The following is a 23,245-nucleotide window of genomic DNA, read 5'->3' as shown; positions in this document are numbered from 1 at the left end:
CACAAGGGGGTTATATTCTGTCTTCATTTTAAAAGTGGAAGACCGATTTATTAATACACAGGCATCAAACGCAAGGCCGGCGGGGTTAGAGTCGGCCCTCCACATCTTTTTACGTGGCCCATAAAAAGTCATTGCAAATTTTTTTTATGTATGTAGTCCTCAATGACAGATCTAGGTGTGCATAAAGTTTTTTTCCCGTTTTGAAAAAAAAAAATGAACATTTTTGTAAAAACATATTTTTTTTTAGATTAAAGAAATAATCATTACTGTTTCCCTTTTTAAATATTCTTTTTAAAAAATCTGAAAAAAAAAAAAAATTTGAAATATTTTTTCCCCTTGCTTAATTCAAAATTAAAAGATTTATCTTTTTTTTTCTTTTGTTCATTTATACCGCATTGGCCCGAATATAAGACGGTGTTTTTTGCATTGAAATAAGCCTGAAATAAGCCACGACGGTAGATGGCACCAGATATCATTGAAGCGATGTTCTGTCATGACAGATCTCAGCTACTCTCAAGTTTAATCAGTGTGCATTATTTTATTGCAATGTTTTTCCTTATTCAGATTGTTTCAAGACTACAGTTACAGTTAGACTTCACTTTGATGGTTAATGCAGTTATTGCAATTTTGTGGTTTATTCACAATAGATTGGTTTATTTACATTTCAAAAACCAGAAGCCATTCATTTACGAATGTGATTGCACTTTAGTTTACATTAGAGCAGGACGGTAAACCGAAAATTTACCGTTGATATATGTTCAGATATTAAGATTTGAATGAGGCAAAATAATATGCTTTTTCTCTCAAATATATTGTTATAATCATTTGTTTCAGATGTACTGTAATTATTTTCTGTATAAAAAAATAATTTGGTGTTCAAAAAGTTTTTTCAAACTTGAGTCTTGAAAAAGAGGGGGTCGTCTTATAATCAAGGCCGTCTTATATTCGGGCCAATACGGGTATTAAAAAAAATAATAACGTTAATTTGAGAAACAATTACTATATTTTAAAATTATGAAAATAAATTGACTAAAAATTACTATTTTCAGTACTTACAATTTACTAATTACTATGACTATTAAAATTATTATTCACCGACTGTCAAAATAGTTGTTAATTTTTATTTATTTATTTATTCTTATACCTGTCCTGTTCAGCTGATTTACACGCAGAATGGAAATCTGAGTGTCCGATTGGTCTGAACAGTTTTGATGTATCATACGGGAGTATGACATATACTCCCATTGTGATCATTCAACGTGCCTCGTTTATTAGGAGAAAGCAGCGAAGAGGCAGGGGTTATGGGGGGACAGAGGCAAAGACAGAAAGACGGAGAGATAGAAGAAGCACAACAACAAGAAATATCTTGAATGCCTACACCAGGGGTTAATTTGTGCCGGATCCTGCCGGAACAAGATCCGGCACCTCTTGATTTTGGCCGCCTTGTGTTCCGGGACTGATTTGGGCAGATCTGGCACCTATCATGGATAGAAAAAAATAATAATATGTGGACTGGCGATTTCCGTGGCTCGTTCGTCATCGCTCCTGCGTCTGGTTCCTCCTTCGGGGATGTGGTGTAATGTATAAAAACACAGAGACGCCTCGGATGGCTGTTGCATGGAAACTTTTATTAACTAAACAAAAAACAGCGGGGAACAGTTAGCCAGTCAACACCACGCTTCCGCGTAACTCTCCTTTTAGATACCTCGCTCTCCCATTTATGCTCGCCCACTTCTTCTTCTACACCAAATTGGCAATGCCGGTCACACTGAAAGGGAACAGCGGCCCCTTGGGGATGCCGTTAACAATCTTGTTTATAATGATTAAACGACATTTGAAAGAGTCGGAGATTTGTTGATGCCCTGAAAAGCTGAAAATCACGCCCCAATATAAAAAAAACTTTAGAAATTTGCAGCATCTGGGGAGCAAGCAGCCAGGGTCAAACAGTATTTCAACATGCCAGAAAAGCAGTTGCATTTATCGTCCTTTTTCAAAAAGAAGGAAGATGGTTCAAAACGAGTCAAAGCAACAAGTCGCGATGAGGGCAGCTGCGGCGATCATGCTGACGGCTGCAGCAGGAGGCTAGCGCCGCAGCAGCTAGCCAGGTTCATGGACAGCCAGCCAAGCCGGGGCAGGAGACTGCTACCGTGGCAGCAGCTGGTCAGGTTCAGCGCCACCCGGAGTGGGGGCCAGCTACAACGCCAACAGCCAGCCAGGTGGACCACCAACAGCCTGAGCAACAGGCCAGTACCTCTATTGGAAATTCGGGTTTGGGTTGCACAGTTTGTAAGGTGGTGGGAACTTTGGGGCCAGAAAAAACGGGAGGGATGAAACTCGCAAAAAAATGGGTTTGTGTTATTTATTGTATTCTCTATTTTTTTTAATGGTTTACAAGTTAGACCTGTTAAGAACCTAATTGCTGACTGTGTACTGTAAGGCCCACCTGTGGTTATGAGGGCGATTGCCTGTACTGTGCAGAGGATAGCCTAAATAATTGTGAATTGTTGTCATAACCTTTATACCATGGATATTATCTGAAATTGAGACTTGTAAATCCCACAGCATGGCAAGTGGGCATTTATGTGTTGTTTTCAGCACCATTTTCTGCATATGTTCCGGGACTTGTGCCCGTCTCGTCATACCCTGGCAGAAAACAGAGGGGAACAAGGAAGCAGGAGAGCGCCGAGAAGCTCCAAAATAGTTGTTAATCCGATAATCGATTAGTTGTCGATTAATCATGGGAGCCCTAGTTGGCAGACAACGGCCCTCCAAAATACACCATAACAATGTGACCCTCAACAAAGAGGAGTTATGTATACAGTGGGGCAAATAAGTATTTAGTCAACCACCAATTGTGCAAGTTCTCCTACTTGAAAAGATTAGAGAGACCTGAATTGTCAACATAGGTAAACCTCAACCATGAGAGACAGAATGTGGAAAAAAAAAAAAAACAGAAAATCACATTGTTTGATTTTTAAAGAATTTATTTGCAAATCATGCTGGAAAATAAGTATTTGGTCAATACCAAAAATTAATCTCAAAACTTTGTTATGTAGCCATTGTTGGCAATAACGGAGGCCAAACGTTTTCTGTAACTCTTCACTCCTCGCTTGGTGTAAAGAAATCAACTGTGGGAGCAATTATTTGAAAATGGAATACATACAAGACCACTGATAATCTCCCTCGATCTGGGGTTCCATGCAAGATCTCACCCCGTGGCGTCAAAATGATAACAAGAACGGTGAGCAAAAATCCCAGAATCACACGGGGGGACCTAGTGAATGACCTACAGAGAGCTGGGACCACAGTAACAAAGGCTACTATCAGTAACACAATGTGCCGCCAGGGACTCAAATCCTGCACTGCCAGACGTGTCCCCCTGCTGAAGCCAGTACACGTCCAGGCCCGTCTGCGGTTCGCTAGAGAGCATTTGGATGATCCAGAAGGGGACTGGAAGAATGTGGTATGGTCAGATGAAACCAAATTAGAACTTTTTGGTAGAAACACAGGTTCTCGTGTTTGGAGGAGACAGAAAACTGAATTGCATACGAAGAACATCATACCCACTGTGAAGCATGGGAGTGGAAACATCATGCTTTGGGGCTGTTTTTCTGCAAAGGGACCAGGACGACTGATCTGTATAAAGGAAAGAATGAATGGGGCCATGTATAAAGAGATTTTGAGTGAAAATCTCCTTCCATCAGCAAGGGCATTGAAGATGAGACGTGGCTGGGTCTTTCAGCATGACAATGATCCCAAACACACAGCCAGGGCAACAAAGGAGTGGCTTCGTAAGAAGCATTTCAAGGTCCTGGAGTGGCCTAGCCAGTCTCCAGATCTCAACCGCATAGAAAATCTGTGGAGGGAGTTGAAAGTCAGTGTTGCCCAACGACAGCCCCAAAACATCACCGCTTTAGAGGAGATCTACATGGAGGAATGGGCCAAAATATCAGCAACAGTATGTGAAAAGCTTGTGAAGAGTTACAGAAAACGTTGGCCTCCGTTATTGCCAACAAAGGGTATATAACAAAGTATTGAGATGAACTTTTGGTATTGACCAAATACTTATTTTCCACCATGATTTGCAAATAGTCTTTAAAAATCAAACAATGTGATTTTCTCGGTTTTTTTTCCACATTCTGTCTCTCATGGTTGAGGTTTACCAATGTTGACAATTAGAGGCCTCTCTAATATTTTCAAGTGGGAGAACTTGCACAATTAGTGGTTGACTAAATACTTATTTGTCCCATTGTACATCCTTGTACTGAAATACTATATAGTCAAATAAACTCACATTGACGGCTTTCATGTTTCCCGACAGTTTCAGTGTCGTTGACAGTAATAAAGGTCCGCTGCCAACTCTCCCTGTTCAAAATGGATTGCACGTACATCTCCGGCAGTGGGAGCTCACTTAAAATTGCAAATTCGCCACAAAAGCTTTTTTCCTATTTGTTTTGTCTCACTCCTTCATCATTTCTATTCTTTCATAAGTCCCGAAAGTGAAGAATCCGGAAAAGAAGTTACTCAAGCAAGCGTCAGACTGGTTTGACTGCCTGCAAGGGAACAAGGAGAAACTTGAAATTTACTTACACCACAGGGTATGCTCAGGGCGGGCCTCACAAAAGAAAAATAAACTCTGAAAGTGTACAGACAACAGAAGATGTTCTGCCAAATTCCACATGAGCAGGGCAGAATTTGGTCAGTTTTACCGAAAAATACTTTGCAAACAAGAGTATACAAACATTGGTGTATACACAAGCATTAAACACTGCCATTTGGCCGTATGACAAGTGAAAACAGATTGAGCGTCTGTGCTGGAGAAACACCATTTACATAAATTAAACTTAGGGCCGCCACCATTTATTGACAATGGATATTAAAATGAATCGACACCGAACTTGACAGTCAACGCTTGGAGACATTGATGAAAAATTATCAAAATGATGTTTGTTTTTAAGTCTTTTTTTTTTTTAAGAATTTGCCTTCGTGATCGTAAATATTCTCTGATTTATTCATTTATATAGATCGAATTTTTATGTATTTTAATATTTTTAAAGTTAAAAACAGGAAATATATTTTGTTTTTAATTTTCCTTTTTTATGAAAGTTAAAAATACAGGTAGTCACCGGGTTACGAACGAGTTTTGAGCAGCTTGGACAACTATACAGTGGTATTAAAAAGTTTCTGAAACTTTTGGAATTTCTCACATTTCTGCATAAAATCCCCATCTGCTTTTCCCGTCTTTCCTTGTCTGTCTTCGTCTTTCCTTCGGGTAAAATTCCACACTCTGAAACTGTCAATGATTTTGATGATGATGACAATGACAATAAATTCATTCATTCATCTTTGTCAAAATCGCACAGATGAAAAAAACAGTGTCTGCTTTAACTAAAACCACCCAAAGATTTATAGGTTTTCCTATTTTAATGAGGATAGTATGCAAACAATGACAGAAGCAGGAAAAATAAGTAAGTAAACCATCACATTTAAAATTTTGTGGCCCCCCCTTTCGCAGCAATAACTCCAACCAGACGCGACCTGTAGCTGCAGATCAGTCAGATTCCTGGGATGTTTGGCATGAATTGCTGTCCTTAGGTCATGCTACAGGATCTCAATGGGTTTCAAGTCTGGACTTTGACTTGGCCACTCCAGCACGTGTATTTTGTTCTCTTGAAACCATTCTGAAGTTGATTTACTTCTGTGTTTTGGATCATTGTTGCAGCATCCATCCTATTTTTAGCTTAAACTCTCTGACAGACGGCCTCAGGTTTTCCCGTAAAACATTCTGATGAACTTTTGAATTCATTCTTCCATTAATGGTTGCAAGTTGTCCAGGCCCTGAGGCAGCAAAACAGCCCCAAATCATGATCCTCTCTCCACCATGCTTCACGGTGGGGATGAGGTGTTGATGTTGGCGTGCATTTTTCTTCCACACATGACGTTGTGTCTTACTCCCAAACAATTCAACTTTGGTTTCATCGGTCCACAAAATATTTTGCCAAAACTTCTGTAAAGTGTCCAAGTGCCTTTTTGCGAACATTAAATGGGCAGCAATGTTTTTTTTTAGACAGCAGTGGCTTCCTCCGTGGAGTCCTCCCATGAATACCATTCTTGGCCATAGTTTTACATATAGTTGATGTGTGCACAGAGATAGTGAGACTATACCAGTGACTTCTGTAAGTCTTTAGCAGACACTCTAGTAGGGTTGGGCATCGAGCATCGATGGGAACCGGTTCTAACACTCAGATGCTCCCGGAATCGTTTGAATTTTTAAATTTCGATTCCTTGTTTCGATGCCCTGACCGCCAAGTGGAAAAAATTTGCTCGGGTTCAAAGACTGATATTTATATACAGGTTAAAATTACCCCTGTGAGAAGTTCATTTAATTTTAAAAAATCGTTAAAAAGTTAAGACTTTAATATAAACTATTCAATTTTTTTTTTACCTTGCATTTTTTTTACTCTGCCTCTTATAAAGATCGGAATCGAGAACCATTCAGAACCGGAATTGGAATCACTCAATTTCAAACGATGCCCAACCCTACACTCTAGGGTTCTTTTTTACATCTCTGAGTATTCTGCGCTGAACACTTGGTGCTATTTTGGGTGGAAGGCCACTCCTTGGGGGAGAAGCAACAGTGCCAAACTCTCTCCATTTGTAGATAACTTCTCTGACTGTCAATTGATGAACATCCAGACTTTTAGAGATGGTTTTGTATCCTTTTCCAGCTTTATACAAATGAACAATCCTTGATCGCAGGTCTTCGGACAGCTGTTTTGATTGAGCCATAATGCACATCAGACAATCCTTCTCATCAAGACAATTCTTACCACAGGTGTGTGTCCCCAGAGGGCCAACAGATTTAGCACACGCAGCTTTACTGCACTGTCGCAGCGACAAGTGTGACCATGCTAGTGAAAGCCTTGTGTCTGAGTTCCCTGAAGGGGCCCCTTCGTTCCCTCTACACCCCCCCCCCCCCCCCCCCTCACGTGATTCAGACTGAGAGTGAGCGGCGATTTGGCTTTTTTTTTAATTGGCGTATATCCAAAATGAAGAGAAGTTATCCTTCTGGAAGCAACAAAAGAAAGAAAAAAAAGAAGAGGAGAAAAGGAAGCAAAACAGCGGTGAGTGTACTATGTTGCTGTAGTTTTATGTCCTAATGTAGTAGAAGCCGGGCACTTTGAGTGTCCTAAAACCAAAAAAGCGCTCTATGAGACCGAGCTGTTATTATACTTTTATTAAATATGCTATTGCTCCAAGTCCAACTGTCCCCCTTACTTGCACACGCTCTAAGGGCCCCATGTTGCTTGTTGCCTGGGGCCCCCGGGGGCCCTTGCTACGCCTCTGCCCGGGGACTACCTGTATATATCACATTAATGAGATAAAGCAAAAATTAAGCGGAAAATGGCGGACAAGACACTGTAGCACGATTAAACGCGACTAAAAAAACAACAAGAAAACCAACAACTGAAGACAGAACGGCGGACGAGTCGAAATCACGTGAGTCGGGTTCGTCGTAACCCGGGGACTACCTGTATACAACATGTTGATAAAATAAAACAAAAAATAAGCGGAAAATGGCAGACGAGACACTGTAACGCGACTAAAAAAAACAGACCACAAAAACGAATGAAGACAAAATGGTGGACGAGAGTCGGCGTCATAAAGTCGAAATCACGTAAGTCAGGTATGTCGTAACCCGGGGACTAAGATAAAGCAAAAAATAAGCAGAAAATGGCGGACGAGACACTGTAACGCGACTAAAAAAAACTAAAAACAACAACTGAAGACAGAACGGCGGATGAGTCGAAAACACGTGAGTCGGGTACGTCGTAACCCCACGATTACCTATTTACAACATATTAATATAATAAAGCAAAAAATAAGCAGAAGATGGTGGAGAAGACACTGTAATGCGACTAAAAAAACAAACCAAAAAAACGACTGAAGACAAAATGGTGGATGAGAGTCGGCGTCGTAAAGTCAAAATCACTTAAGTTGGGTATGTCGTAACCCGGGGACTACCTGAATCAAATATATTATTAAGATTAGGCAAAATATAAGTGGAAAATGGCGACGAGACACTGTAGCACGACTAAAAAACGAAAAATACAAAACGACTGAAGACCAAATGGCGGGGGATGACAAAATGGCGGATGAGAGCCAGCGTCGTAAAGTCGAAATCACGTAAGTCGGGTTTGTCATAACCCGGGGACTACCTGTATATAACATATTACTATAATAAAGCAAAAAAAAAAGTGGAAAATGGCAAACGAGACACTGTAACGCAACTAAAAAAAACACACACAAAAAAACCAACAGAAGAAAATGGCGGGCGAGTCAAAAATCACGTTAGTTGGGTATGTCGTAACCCGGGGAATACTTGTATATAACATACAAATAAAATAAAGCAAAAAATAAGCGGAAAATGGCGGACAAGACACTGTAACACGACTAGAAAAAACAAACGATTGAAGACAAAATGGCGGATGAGAGCTGGCGTCGTAAAGTTGAAAAACCATAAGTTAGGTATGTCGTAACCTGGGGACTACCTGTATACAACATATTAATAAAATGAAGCAAAAAATAAGCGGAAAATGACAGACGAGACACTGTAACACAAGTAAAAAAAAAGCAAAAAAAAAAAACAACTGAAGACGGACGAGTCAAAATCACGTTAGTTGGGTATGTCGTAACCCGGGGACTATTTGTATATACCATCCTAATAAAATAAAGCAAAAATTAGGCGAAAATGGCTGATGAAACACTGTAACACGACTGAAAAAACAAACGATTGATGACAAAATGGCGGATGAGAGCCGGCGTCGTAAATTCGAAAAACCGTAAGTTGGGTATGTGGTAACCCGGGGACTACCTGTATACAACATATTAATAAAATAAAGCAAAAAATAAGTGGAAAATGGTGGACCAGAAACTGTAACGCAACTAAAAAAAAAACAAAAATAAAAAAACAACTGAAGACAATGGCAGACGAGTCGAAATCGCGTGAGTTGGGTATGTCGTAACCCGGGAACTATTTGTATATAACATACTAATAAAATAAAGCAAAAAATAAGCGAAAATGGCGGACGAGACACTGTAACACGACTGAAAAAACAAACGATTGATGACATAATGGCGGATGAGAGCCGGCGTCGTAAAACCGTAAATTGGTCATGTGGTAACCCGGGGACTACCTGTATACAACATATTAATAAAATGAAGTAAAAAATAAGCGGAAAATGGCGGACGAGACACTGTAGCACGACTAAAAAAACGATTGAAGACAAAATGGTGGACGACAGCCGGCGTCGTAAAGTCGAAATTACGTAAGTCGGGTAAGTCGTAACCCTCGGGAAGCCCTGTAAAACGCAAAAAACAGTAAATATTCTAAAAAATAAAAATCGTTGAAAATAAAAATTTAAACCATGTTTTTTAAAATAAATATCTGATCTCTGAAAGCAAATGTTTAAATTTGCAACTTTTGTAATAATCTCATAATTTTTATATCCTTTTATTGGCACATTTCTATTAAAAATGTAAAGCCCAGAGTCCTACAACAGTAAATAAAACATTTTTTTTTTATCGGTCCTGTTCAGCTACTTATCCACAGAGAATGCAAATCTGAGTGTCCTTATTAACTGAACAGTTTTAATGTGCCACATGGGAGTTTGATATACACCCATTAACACTTGTTTTTCATATGAGATCCAGTCTAGTCCACGCATTACAAAAATAATCAGTGATTAATCAACCAGCCAAATAGCTTGCAGCAGCTGTTTCATACATCACAAAACCTAGCATTTGAACAGACGGGTGTGTAAACTTTCCATAATTTCACAGTTGCAGTTTTTCAAAACCTGGTATGCCTCCCTTTTTTTTTTTTTTTGAAGCGACAAAGCGAGAGCAAGTGCAAAAGACTATTTTAAAAACTGTTTACAAAAGCATACAGGAAGCGGTAAATCATCATGTAAATGTTAATGATTGAGGTCTTACAAAAATATATTTACAGTGTAAAAGTAGAGGCAACTTTGGGTCCTTCCTGACCCATTTTTATCCAGGCTCGGGACGGAACCACACACGTCAATCTTGTCCATAAACAACACTTTTGATACATTTCCATGTTTGGCTTTCACAGTTTCTACATTCCACAAGGCACTTCCTTTGTTAGAAAAATGTCACCATCCTCGTTCGGTTTCATTTCTTCTCGACAAGCACGTGAAACAGCAGTACTTGATTGCGGGGAAAAAAGCGTCCGGGTTCGCTCATTTGCCGTCACTGACGGGGATAGTTGTTTATTCTTTTTCGACTGGGAAGGCTGCATATGCTAACTTTGTTTTATCTTTAATAAAGTTGTAATCGTTTAAAAAATATATCATTTTCTTCTGATGGGAAGCCAAATGACAAATCATTTTATTATTTATATTATTTTGAATGCACAATTTGCTGTAAAGTATGACTAACATAGGATAATTTTGCTTGCAATTTAAAAAAATATATATTTTGACATTGTAGTGATATATTTTGTGTAGAATTTTCCGTCCATTTTGTGTAATTAAGTTCTATGAAAGCCATAGTAATGTTTACGATTCACCATTCGCTGCAGAGTATGACCAGCATGTCATAAATTAGCTGTATTTTAATTTTTAACGTGTTTTTATTATTTTTGAAAAATATGATTTAATTATGTTCTGATGAGGGATTTTCTGTAGAAATTTTAAGTAAAACCACAATTTAATCCATTTTGGAAAAATTAGGCTATGAAAGGGGTAGGGATCATTTGTGATTCACCATTCGCGTCAGAGTATGTGATAAATTAGCTGTATTTTTATTTTTAATGTGTTTGTAATATTTTGGAAAATTATGATTTAATCATGTCCTGATGAGGGATTTTCTTTAAAAAAATTTATGTAAAATTACAATTTAATCCATTTTGGAAAAATGAGGCTACGAAAGAGGTAGGAATCATTTCTGATTCATCATTCGCTGCAGAGTATGTGATAAATTAGCTGTATTTTTATTTTTAAAATGTTTGTAATAAATTTGAAAAATATGATTTAATCATGTTCTGATGAGGGATTTTCTGTAGAAATTTTAGGTAAAATTACAATTTATTCCATTTTGGAAAAAATTAGGCTATGAAAGGGGTAGGAAGCATTTCTGATTCACCATTTGCTGTGGAGATTGACCAGCATGTGATAGATTAGCTGTATTTTAATTTTTAACGTGTTTTTATTATTTTTGAAATATATGATTTAATTATGTTCTGATGTGGGATTTTCTGGAGAAATGTTAAGTAAAACCACAATTTAATCCATTTTGGAAAAATGAGGCTATGGAAGGGGTAGGAATCACTTCTGATTTACTATTCGCTGCAGGGTATGACCAGCATGTGATTACTTAGCTGTATTTCTATTTTTAATGTGTTTGTAATAATTTTGAAATATATGAATTAATTATGTCCTGATGAAGGATTTTATGTAGAAATTTTAAGTAAAATCACAATTGAATCAATTTTGGAAAAATGAGGCTATGAAAGGGGTAGAGATCATTTCCGATTCGCCATTCGCTATATATGACCAGCATGTGATAAATTAGCTGTATTTTTATTTTTAATGTGTTTGTAATATTTTTGAAAAATATGATTTAATTATGTCCTGATGGGGGATTTTCTGTAGAAATTTTATGTAAAATTACAATTTAATCCATTTTGGAAAAATGAGGCTATGAAAGGGGTAGGAAGCGTTTCTGATTCAACATTCTCTGCAGAGTATGACCAGCATGTGATAAATTAGCTGTATTTTTTATTTTTAATGTGTTTGTAATATTTTTGAAAAATATGATTTAATTATGTCCTGATGGGGGATTTTCTGTAGAAATTTTATGTAAAATTACAATTTAATCCATTTTGGAAAAATAAGGCTATGAAAGGGGTAGGAATCACTTCTGATTCACCATTCGCTGAAGACTACGACCAACATGTGATAAAGTTGCCATTTTTATTTTTAGCTCATATTTAATCATTTTTAAAAATATAATTTAATTTTGTTCTGATGGGAGATTTTGTGTAGAATTATGAGCGCAATTTATTTGGTAGTGATTTGGAGAGAGATCTAGAGCTTGTTTTGTTTATCGTTATCCGAATAATATGTCAACTGATACTTATTTAGCACTAGCACTCCATTTCATTACTTAGTAAAATGTTTTGCTTGGTCTCTCATTAAATAAAATGAGTTCCCAAAAATTCGACTTAAACTCCAGTGCGACTTATGAATGTTTTTTTCCCTCTTGATTGTGCATTTTTTTGGCTGGTGTGACCTTTACTTGGGTGCGACTTTTGGACCGAAAAATACGGCAATTCATTTTACGGAAATTTTTCTGGTGCATTGTTCTCAGCCCCTCCCAGTTCAAATAGATTGTTGGTGGTCTCATCGCAGTCCTATTGTGGAAACATGCTGCGTTGTTGGCGCACGCCCCGTACGATTCCCCGGCGGGGGCCTAGGAGGGGCAGTATTGGGCACGATGACAAAGGCAAGGATTCCCACCAGCAAGAGCACCAAGGCAATGGTAACGATGGACGCCACGGTGATGTAGTAGCAACGGTCGGAGCGAAAAAAACGTCGGATGCGCCCGCGCACCCTGTTGGGCGGGCGCCCCACATCCACCATGGTGGCGGGCTGGGCGCCATTCTCCACGTCGCGGAGACCCAGCGTATCAGCCGGCGGCGCTTGACTCTTTCGCGGCAATGTGAGGGCGGCGGCGCCGGGCTCAGGGTTCTTCAGGAGGAGCTTCCCCTTGCTGCGTTTGAATCGGACCGACCTGGCGCGGCGCATTTCGGGCGGCAGCCTGCCGATGATGTCCTGGTTGTTGTCCAGGCGGGGCAGGTCCTGCCCGTGCGGGATGTCGGTGAGCTCGCGGCACACGGGGCACGACAGCGTCTTGAGCTGGGGCGCGGTCACGTTGATCCTCGCCAAGCACTCCAGGCAGAAGGTGTGCCCGCACGCTAGCAGCTTTGGCGTTTTAAAGATGTTGTCGTAGGAGCAGAAACAGATTGCACACTCGGGCTCTTCGCCATCATCGGCGACGGGACGGTTCTCCTCCGGCTTCCGGCGCCGCTCGGCTGCGTCGGCACTCCTTCCGCGCCGGTTGCGGTTTTGGCGGCGAGGCTGGGAAGGCTCGCCGGAGCGCCGTTCCTGCCGTCGACCCCTCTCGGAGTCGGTGCTCCTGGACCTCGTGACTCTGGCCGGGCGGCGGTTTTCCACGCGGGGCTTGACATTGGGGGCCCGGACCTCGTGGCTGTGGTTGCGACGGGATCGCCGTCTATCCCTGTCGTCACTCATCTCGGACGTCGAGGTTTTCTGCGGATAGGCGCACAATCCTTTGCATTCATATTTCTATTTAAATATTATGAATGTTATGAGTTCAACACTGGGTCAACAAGCAAGAAAATGACACCTAAACCAAAATCGACACTTTTTGTCTCGATTTCCGATTTTGTTTCTTTCAGGCATTGTTGTTCTCGCCAACCATGGGAATAACGAAATTGTTTGGTGGACGAACATTTTCTTCATGACAATGACGAAAATATGTTATCGACGAACAATTTTTTTCATGACAATGACATGACAAGCTAAAACTGTGCCTTGGGAGACTAAAACATAACTGGACAAATGTCCGTTTTTGTCTAACGAGCCCAGAACGAGTTAAAAATGCATCATATATTCCGTCATATGTTCACAATGTGTGTCATTTTCTTATCGTATAAGTATTTACCCTGCATCGTACCAGTGTTTGGTCTAGTCTAGTCACTCATGTGACGTGCTGTGCTCCCCCCAACCCCATAAACACACTCAACAGTGTCCTCTACTATGGAGGTAGATTTGTGTCTTTATTATTTAATCGAAAAAAAAGTCCCTTCAATCCAAAAAAATGTGTTTGAATGCAAAAATAAAATTTGAAACTCAAAAAAATGTATCTGAAAACTATTTTTCTTTGATTGAATTTTTGTTTTTTTTAATTAAGTCAAGTTTTTATTTTTTTAATTAAAACAACTTTTTTGATTGAAGTAATGTAATTTTGCGTTTGGACCACATTTTGGCTTGGACATTTCTGTCTTTATTATTCAATCAAAAAATAAGTTGCTTCAAACAAAAAAATATATATTTTGCTGATATATTTTTATTAAAAAAAAAAAAAGTTTAAAACTTTTTGCTTTTCAAAAAAGTGACACTTCAATATAAAGTATATATATTTAAAATTTTAAAAATATTTTCAAAAAAATACATATTTTTGCAAATGATTTTTTTTCTTTGATTAAAAATAGTTTTTTTGACTGAAGCAACTTTTATTGAGATTGAATGATTTAGACACAAATGTCCTACCCATAATATGGCTCAGACACAAAAAGGATTGCTTCAATCAAAGAAAATATATATTTTGCCGATATATATGCCGATGTCACACCCCCTATTTTCGGCTTGGACTCGAGCAGAGTCCATTATTCATTGTCCATCCATTATTCTTGCGTCATACTTTTATGCCATTGGTGTAGTCACCTGCCACTAAAACATGTCGGAAGTAGCGTTGAAGTTGAATCTTTGTGTCAAAATGATTCAATCAAAAAAAAAAAGTGCCTTCAAAACTTTTTCCACTTCAAAAAAAAAAAGTGCATTCAAAACTTTCTCCACTTAAAAAAAAGTTTAAACTTTTTGCTTTTCAAAAAAGTGACACTTCAATAAAAAGTATATATATTTCAAATAAAAAAAATATTTTCAAAAAATATATATATTTTTGCAAATGATTTTTTTTCTTTGATTTTGTGTGGTAAAAATGTGGGGGGGCCGACCTTGGCTGACGTTCTTCACACAGAATATATTTAAGCAAATTTTAGCAAGCCATTCTGTGTGTCACATTTGCTTTTTTTTTTTTAACTAATAATTTTACAATCTCGCAACTAGCCTTTGTGGCGTTCTCTTTCGACTCTCGGGCTCTTGCGAAATACTGCTGCTGTGAAATTAAACTAGCTTCAAGTTGCTTCAATTTCTCGCTGCGTATCTTCCCGGTTATCTTGTTGTACATGCCAGCGTGCCTTGTTTGGTAATATTGCGTCACATCGAACTCCTTGAAAACAGCGACTGTCTCTTTGCAAATGGGGCAGACACAGTAGTTACGTATTTTAGTGAAGAAATAGTCCAATTTCCACCTATCCTGGAAGCGTGGGCCGTCGCAGTCAACTTTCTTTTTCTTGTTGATTGTTGCCATTTTAGAAAATTGGAAGTAAAGGGTCACACGGGGTAATGTTGCTTAGAGTGCTGCTGACTTTTAGTGGGTAAATGAGGAGCAGCATTTAGTGTGTAAGCTACTTCATATGCTGGTAGCAGTACTGCTGACCAATTTATTAAGTCTGTGTGCGGGCCAGATGTTATTGATTTTATGACAGAGGCTGGGGGCCGGATGAAATTTGACCACGGGCCGCATTTGCTTCCCGGGCCGGACTTTGGACATGTCTTAAACGATTCGACAACAGTTTTTTTTAGTACAGTTCGTGGCGTCCAGGTGGGTTTATGTCATTGAAAATAATGTACTGTTTTCCTGCTGAGTGTGTATTATCATCATGAAGATGGCGATGTCTTTGTACAGTCCAGGACAAAAGTCTTGTCGCTTCTCCATTTTGTAGAAACAATTGCTAATAACCTGACTTTTTATTATTCAATTGGTTTCAGAAATGGCTCATATGAAAGCTCTCCCAAATGATGTTGAATGTACAAAAATATATTTGTTTCACTGAAAAAAGATTTATATTTTAATGAAGACATAAAGGTCAAATTTTGGCAAGAAAAGTTTTGTCGCCTACAGATATTAGTGTGAAAATTGAACAAAAAATGTACTTCAAATACAAAAACATGTTACATAACATAAGCGATTTAAGTAGTGGTGCTGTGAGATCCAAATTTAATATTTTGTATGACTTCCATGGGCTTGAAGGACTGCATCCATGCGGTTCAGCAAGGATTCATACAATTTATTGATGAAGTCATCAGGAACATCAAAAAAAGCAGTCTTGCATGCCTCCCACAGTTCAGCAAAATTCCTGGGTTTCGTCTTCCAACCTCCCTCATTCATCCTACCCCAGACATGCTCAATGATGTTCATGTCTGGTGACTGGGCTGGCCAGTCCTGGAGGATCTTGATCTTCTTTGCCTTGAGGAACTTTGAGGTAGAGATTGAAGTATGCGATGGAGCACCATACTGCTGCAGAATTTGTCCCTTTTTATGGTTAGGAATTTAAGAGGCAGCTAAGATTTGTTGATATTTCAGACTATTTATGTTGCATTCCATCCTGCAGATCTCTCGCACACCCCCATACTTGATGTAACCCCACACAATATTTTTGCTACCACCAAACCTCACTGCTTTCTGAGTGAATCTCGGAGACATGCGGGCTCCAGTAGGTCTCCTGCAATAGTTGCGGTGACTGTGGTGTAATTCAATGGAAGATTCATCTGAAAAATCCACCTTTAGCCACTTTTCCCAGAGTTCGTCAACATTCTTGGGTTTCGTCTTCCATGCTTCCTCTTTCATCCTATTCATGTCTGGTGACTGGGCTGGCCAGTCCTGGAGGATCTGATCTTCTTTGCTTTGAGGAACCTTGAGGTAGAGATTGAAGTATGCGATGGATAACGATCCTGCTGCAGAATTTGTCCCTTTTTATGGTTAGAAATGTAAGAGAAAGCTAAGATTTGTTGATATTTCAGACTATTTATGTTGCCTTCCATCCTGCAGATCTCTCGCACACCTCCATACTGGATGTAACCCCAGTCTTGCCAAAATTTGACCTTTATGTCTTCATTAAATGAAAGTTTTTCAGTGAAACAAATATATTTTTATACATTCAACATCATTTGGGAGGGTCTTAGCTTTCATATGAGCCATTTCTGAAACCAATTGAATAACTAAAAGTCAGGTTATTATTAGCAATTGTTTCTACAAAATGGATAAGCGACAAGACTTTTGTCAGGGACTGTCGATGCTCCAATAATGTGCTCATCTGTCATGTTTGAATTTTACAGACGGAAAATTTTTGAGTAATTGTTGATTAAAACTAGACAAAATTTGTCAGAGTTTCATTGCTTCAAACTAGACGAAGACAAACACATTTTGAAATGACTAACATATGACTCAGACTATTAAGTATTTTTCTGATGAAGTAGTCACGGAAACATGTCAGTTAAATAAAACAACCTAAAACATTTGTCTGGGATAAATGAAAAAAATCAACTAATCTATAAGTGTAGACAAAATGAATTCAATTCAACAACTAATAAGTACTTTTGTCCAAAGGACTAAGACAAAAAAATAAAAAGGCTGCTAAAAACAACACTTCTTTCAAGCAACTTTAATGTTATCAATGAGGATCCAAAGTGTGGAACTGAAGATGACATTTAAAAGGTCAGCTGCAGTTCAAAATTGTAATTATCATAACTTTGGTGATTAGTGTAAGACGCAATTTGGCATGTGCCAGCCATCTTTTTAATTTCATTCATGTTTTTGTATTTTGTCTAATGTTGTCTATCTTTTAGTGAAGATTGTTAGTTTTTTCCCTTTTTAAATCCAAAGTATTTATTTATTAATTTCTAAAGATTCAGGTATTTTCTAACTGTGGTCAGGTTTCTCATCAGCTATTACTTAGACTTTTATACTTATACAAATATTTGATTATCTTCATGTAATATATTTGTCAAATGTTGTTTTCAAACAATGCACTTGGTGTTTTTGTGTATTTATGTATGATCTATCCTGTTTGTTTTTCATTTCATTTTTGTTTTGAAGATAAACCAATTTAGAACATAATGATGATTTTTTTTTCAATTCTATATTTGCATTTTTTTAAAAGAAGAATTAGTCTTAAAATGTAACTATGATGTTTTTATTTTGTGATTATCTTTTAAATCAAACAAACTTATTTTTTCAGAGAAAATTCATGCAAAAGTAGAGTCGCAGAAATACGCTGAATTAGAGTTTTAAAAAATTGGTTAAAGCAGAAATACTCTAACTACATTTTTCAAAATATCGAAAAAAAATTATTGAAACAAATTTAAAAAAATGTTTTTGCATAATAAAAAAATAGACCGTATTTATTGTATTTTTCTGACTAAGTCGCAGTTTTTCGCAGATTGACCGGGGGTGCAACTTAAATGTGAAAAAAATAACCAATTTTTATATCATTTCTCATGTTATTTTCACACCAAACCACAAGAAGGCGCTCAAGGCCTGCGTTTCAATATTGGCGGTAACTTATAAAAACACATGAAAAGGGCTGAACAAAATGGCACCCAAAAGAAAATCATATTCTGCAAATCACAAGCTGCAAGTAGTGAAATATGCAGCCGAAAACGGTAATCGAGTAGCAGAAAGTTTGGAGTTCGCGAGAAACTTGTGATTGACGAAATGCAACAGTTACTCTTACTGAAATGAAGAAAACCATAAGAAGCTAATTGTTCTTTCTGCTATTGTTATCTGAATAACTCTTAATAGCTACACTAACTACATTTTTAAAATAACGAAAAAAAATTATTGATTTTTTTTTTTTTTAATGTTTTTGCAGATAAAAAAAAAAAAAAAAAAGACCGCATTAACCGTAATTTTCTGACCAAAAGTCGCAGTTTTGTTTTTCATTTTGGCTGGGGGTGCAACTTAGGTGTGAAATAATTAACCCATTATTATATCATTTCTCATGTTATTTTCACACCAAACCACAAGAGGGCGCTCAAGGCCAGTGTTTCAAGATTGGCGGTAACTTATAAAAACAACTGAGAAAGGTTGAACAAAATGACACCCAAAAGAAAATCATATTCTGCAAATTACAGGCTGTAAGTAGTGAAATATGCAGCCGAAAACAGTAATCGAGTAGCAGAGAGAAAGTTTGGAGTGAGAAACTTGTAAGGGACTGACGAAATGCGACAGTTACTCTTACTAAAATGAAGAACAAGCTATTCGTTCTTTATGCTATAGTTATCTGAATAACTCTTAATAGCTATATTACGTAAACATACCGGGTACGTTCTCAGTTAGATGTTTATACATCATGTTAGCATACCGTCCACCTATTCAGTATGTTGTTCTCTATTCTATATTTTAAATTGCATTTCAAGATGACATGTCTGTTCTTGGTATTGAATTCTATCAAATTTCCCCCCAAAATGAGACTTCAGCGCGACATATATACCGTATTGGCCCGAACATAAGACGATGTTTTTTGCATTGAAATAAGACTGAAAAAGTGGGGGTCGTCCAGATGTTGAAACGATGTTCTGTTATGGCAGCTCTCAGCTACTCTCAAGTTTATCCAGTTTGCATTATTTTCTTGCAATGTTTTTCCGTATTCAGATTTGTTTCAAGACTACAGTTACAGTTAGACTTCACGTTGATGGTTAATGCAGTTATTGCAATTTTGATGTTTTATCTAGGTCTGTCAAAATTATCGCGTTAACGGGCGGTAATTAATTTTTTAAATTAATCACGTTAAAATATTTGACGTAATTAACGCACATGTCCCGCTCAGCCAGTATTCTACCTTTTGGTAAGATTTACAGCAAGGCTTTTTGTGCTGTCTAACAGCGAACTTTTGTGGTCGCTTTGCGACATGGTTTATTTTTTTCTTGCCAGTTCAATATGGCTGCACGACGTCTCGGGCTGAAGCCTACGTTGTAATGTTGTGCTTATATGATCCTTGGACAAGATTTGTCCGTAAGTATGGTTGTTGTAAAGAATGTACATATTATGTTAGTAAGCGAAATGTTATATTTTTTGTATGAGACACTTTTCGTTTACGTTTAGTGAACCTGTATTGCGTGCAAAGCTGACGTTGTTGCTAATGCAATGCTTGTGTACTTTTTTTTTTGTAGTTTTACGACGGTCTAAAGAGGACAATGGTTTGAGGCCATTTTATTAATAAATCAGATGAAAAAGGAAAAAGTCTGATTATTAAGGCGTCGTTCACTAGCTGTCTAGCTTTGGAAAAAGTAGACGCTTCGGAGTGAGGACAGCATAGACAGATTTAAATGACAGTAGAGTGAAATGCCCACTACAGTCCTTATGTACCGCGTGTTGAATGTATATTTCCATCTTGTGTCTTATCTTTCCATTCCAACAATTTATTTTACAGAATATATATATAATTTACAGAAAAATATGGCATATTTTATAGATGGTTTGAATTGCGATTAATTGCGATTAATTACGATTAATTACTTTTTAAGCTGTAATTAACTTGATTAAAAATTTTAATCGTTTGACAGCCCTAGTTTTATCACAATAGATTGGTTTATTTACATTTCAAGAACCAGAAGCCATTCATTTACGAATGCGATTGCACTTAAGTTTACATATTTAAATGTTCAGATATTAAGATTTGAATGAGGCAAAATAACATGCTTTTTCTCTCAAATATATTGTTATAATCATTTGTTTCAGATGTACTGTAATTATTTTCTGTATTAAAATTAATTTGGTGTTCAAAAAGTATTTTTTCAAACTTGAGTCCTGAAAAAGAGGGCGTCGTCTTATAATCAGGGCCGTCTTATATTCGGGCCAATACGGTATGTTTTTTTTCATCTTCAATGCACATTTTTGATTGGTGCGACTTATACTCAGGTGCAATTTATAGTCCAAAAATGCGGTACTGATGCCCCCCTGAAATATTTATTTGAAATATGAATAAACCTGTTTTAATAAACAATGTAGATAATAAACAAGTATTTACTATTAAAAAGCTAATAAAGAGGCTTTAGACAGCAACGTTCCTAAACCTATAATCGACAAACAAAATATTTGTCTATTATTTTGATTATCGACAATTAACCGAATAATCGCGGCGGGCCTATTTGCAAGTAAGATTTAGCGAAACCCTAATGTTACCTAACTCATTTGCCACCATTGGCGACGGTAAACATCCAGTCCAGTTTGACTGAAAGTCTACTCCAAATGATCACTGCCAACCCTGCCCAGTCCAAATAAATTGGACATCTGTCACTGTCAGTAGAGGTTAATCAGCTAAAAAATATTCGACAAAAAGATCTGCTGACAAAAAAGGAGAATTTTACAAATTAAATTAAAATCAAAACTAACAATGACATGAAATGGTGCTCCTGCACATGAACAGCAACTAATATTTATCCCCAAAAAAAACAACAACAATTCAAATGTAAACTTACCTGTAGAGGAAGTGTCACATCACATGCAGTTCCGCAGTTGCTCCTCAGAACAAAACTGAACGGAGCCGTCTTCTCTCGTCGCAAGTCTCCCTGTTGTGTCTTGTTTTGTCAGTGTGACAGTGCGCTGCCTTGTCACCTCCTGGCAGCCGCCTCCGGTCCGACCGGTCAGACCCGCCCAGCTGTGTGTGTACGTTTCTGCCCGAGGAATATGCCAGTCAGGCCTAACTTGACACTTTTCAGTATAAACTCTCAAATGGTACACAAACTCATTGATTTTGACATGCATCCCTGATGATTTTATCCTTTAATTTTTTATTTTTAAGTTGTGTATTAATTCTTTTTTTTAAGGGTTAGGGTTAGTTAAGTATTTTTAAATTATTTATTTAGCATTTTTTTTCTTATTGGTTTTTTATGTACATACTTCCATTTTTACTTGGAATTGTCTAAGTTTTTTTTATTTTACTTTAGTTTTATATGAGCGTACTGTTTTCCTCTTTATGTATTTTTTGTGCATATTCTTCCATATTTTATGCATAAATTACTTGAATTTTATGTATTTATTCATGCGGCCTTTTTTCTCGAAATGTTTTCATTTACTAATTTTTTAAATAAAAATTTATTTTTATGTACATGCGGTTGGTATGTTTTTCTTTAGTTTTACCATTATTTAAAATTCAATATTACGATTGCATAATTTTTGAAATTATTTTATTTTAATTACATTAGTGCTGCAAGGATTAATCAATTAACTTGAGTAATTCGATTAGGAAAAACATTAGAATTAAATTTTGCTGCTTCAAGTATTTCTTTCATTAAAGTGGCGTTGAAATGGTTTGTTTTGAAAGTGTTTGCATTTAGTTTTACTGATTTGGGTGGATAAACTGCCCTCTAGTGGCGAGAGTGAAAATGACATAACTTATTTCACATGCGTGAATCCAGCTGCTCCCTGTTAAGACCAAGATACGGTAAGCTTTTGTTTGAGCTAATGTTTTTTTAATGCATTCGTAATTTCGTTTATTGGTATATTCAGCCGTTTTTTTTTTTTGTTGGAATATGTGTTTGAACCATTTGTTGAGAGCATTGTATTAAAAAATACAAAATAAAAACATTGGCATTATATAGCATTTAAGCTAGCGGACATTTGCCATGTAAGTCAGTGGTCTCAAACCGGTCCTCAAAGGGCCGCAGGGGGTACTGGATTTCATTCCAACCAAACGAGACAAATACCTTTTCACCAATCTGGTTTCTTACAAGTGTAATCAGTTGATTGCAATCAGGTGCTGCTTATGTTAGTAGAAACCTCATTGGTTGAACTGTTTGTGCTGGATCTGTTGGAACAAAAACCAGGACCCACTGCGGCCCTTTGTGGAGTCGGTTTGAGACCGCTGATGTAAGTTAGCCAATTGTTCTGTTGTTATACTTACAGTGCCTTGCAAAAGTATTCGGCCCCCTTGAACCTTGCAACCTTTCGCCACATTTCAGGCTTCAAACAAAAAGGTATAAAATTTAAATTTTTTGTCAAGAATCAACAACAAGTGGGACATAATCGTGAAGTGGAACAAAATTTATTGGATAATTTAAACTTTTTTAACAAATAAAAAACTGAAAAGTGGGGCGTGCAATATTATTCGGCCCCCTTGCGTTAATACTTTGTAGCGCCACCTTTTGCTCCAATTACAGCTGCAAGTCGCTTGGGGTATGTTTCTATCAGTTTTGCACATCGAGAGACTGACATTCTTGCCCATTCTTCCTTGCAAAACAGCTCGAGCTCAGTGAGGTTGGATGGAGAGTGTTTGTGAACAGCAGTCTTCAGCTCTTTCCACAGATTCTTGATTGGATTCAGGTCTGGACTTCGACTTGGCCATTCAAACACCTGGATACGTTTATTTTTGAACCATTCCATTGTAGATTTGGCTTTATGTTTTGGATCATTGTCCTGTTGGAAGATAAATCTCCGTCCCAGTCTCAGGTCTTGTGCAGATACCAACAGGTTTTCTTCCAGAATGTTCCTGTATTTGGCTGCATCCATCTTT

General features: G+C 37.6%; 1 protein-coding gene across 1 annotated transcript; it reads right to left on the bottom strand.

The window, feature by feature from the left end:
* Positions 1–7,713: 7,713 nt before the first annotated feature.
* Positions 7,714–21,801, bottom strand: rnf183 (ring finger protein 183). Its single transcript, XM_057833262.1, has 2 exons — positions 21,213–21,801; positions 7,714–13,358 (listed from the first exon to the last, which is right to left on the bottom strand). Exon 2 carries the CDS (start codon positions 13,338–13,340, stop codon positions 12,429–12,431), a length of 912 nt encoding a protein of 303 aa, XP_057689245.1. The 5' UTR covers positions 13,341–13,358; positions 21,213–21,801; the 3' UTR covers positions 7,714–12,428.
* Positions 21,802–23,245: the final 1,444 nt, after the last annotated feature.

This window comes from Corythoichthys intestinalis, chromosome 4 (assembly GCF_030265065.1).
Source record: "Corythoichthys intestinalis isolate RoL2023-P3 chromosome 4, ASM3026506v1, whole genome shotgun sequence".
In the NCBI taxonomy this organism is placed as follows: domain Eukaryota; kingdom Metazoa; phylum Chordata; class Actinopteri; order Syngnathiformes; family Syngnathidae; genus Corythoichthys; species Corythoichthys intestinalis.
This window is presented reverse-complemented; position numbering and strand designations above follow the sequence as displayed.

Bases quoted from the DNA above. Each gene is read 5' to 3' on its own strand.
- rnf183 (XM_057833262.1), bottom strand. From the start codon at position 13,340: ATGAGTGACGACAGGGATAGACGGCGATCCCGTCGCAACCACAGCCAC.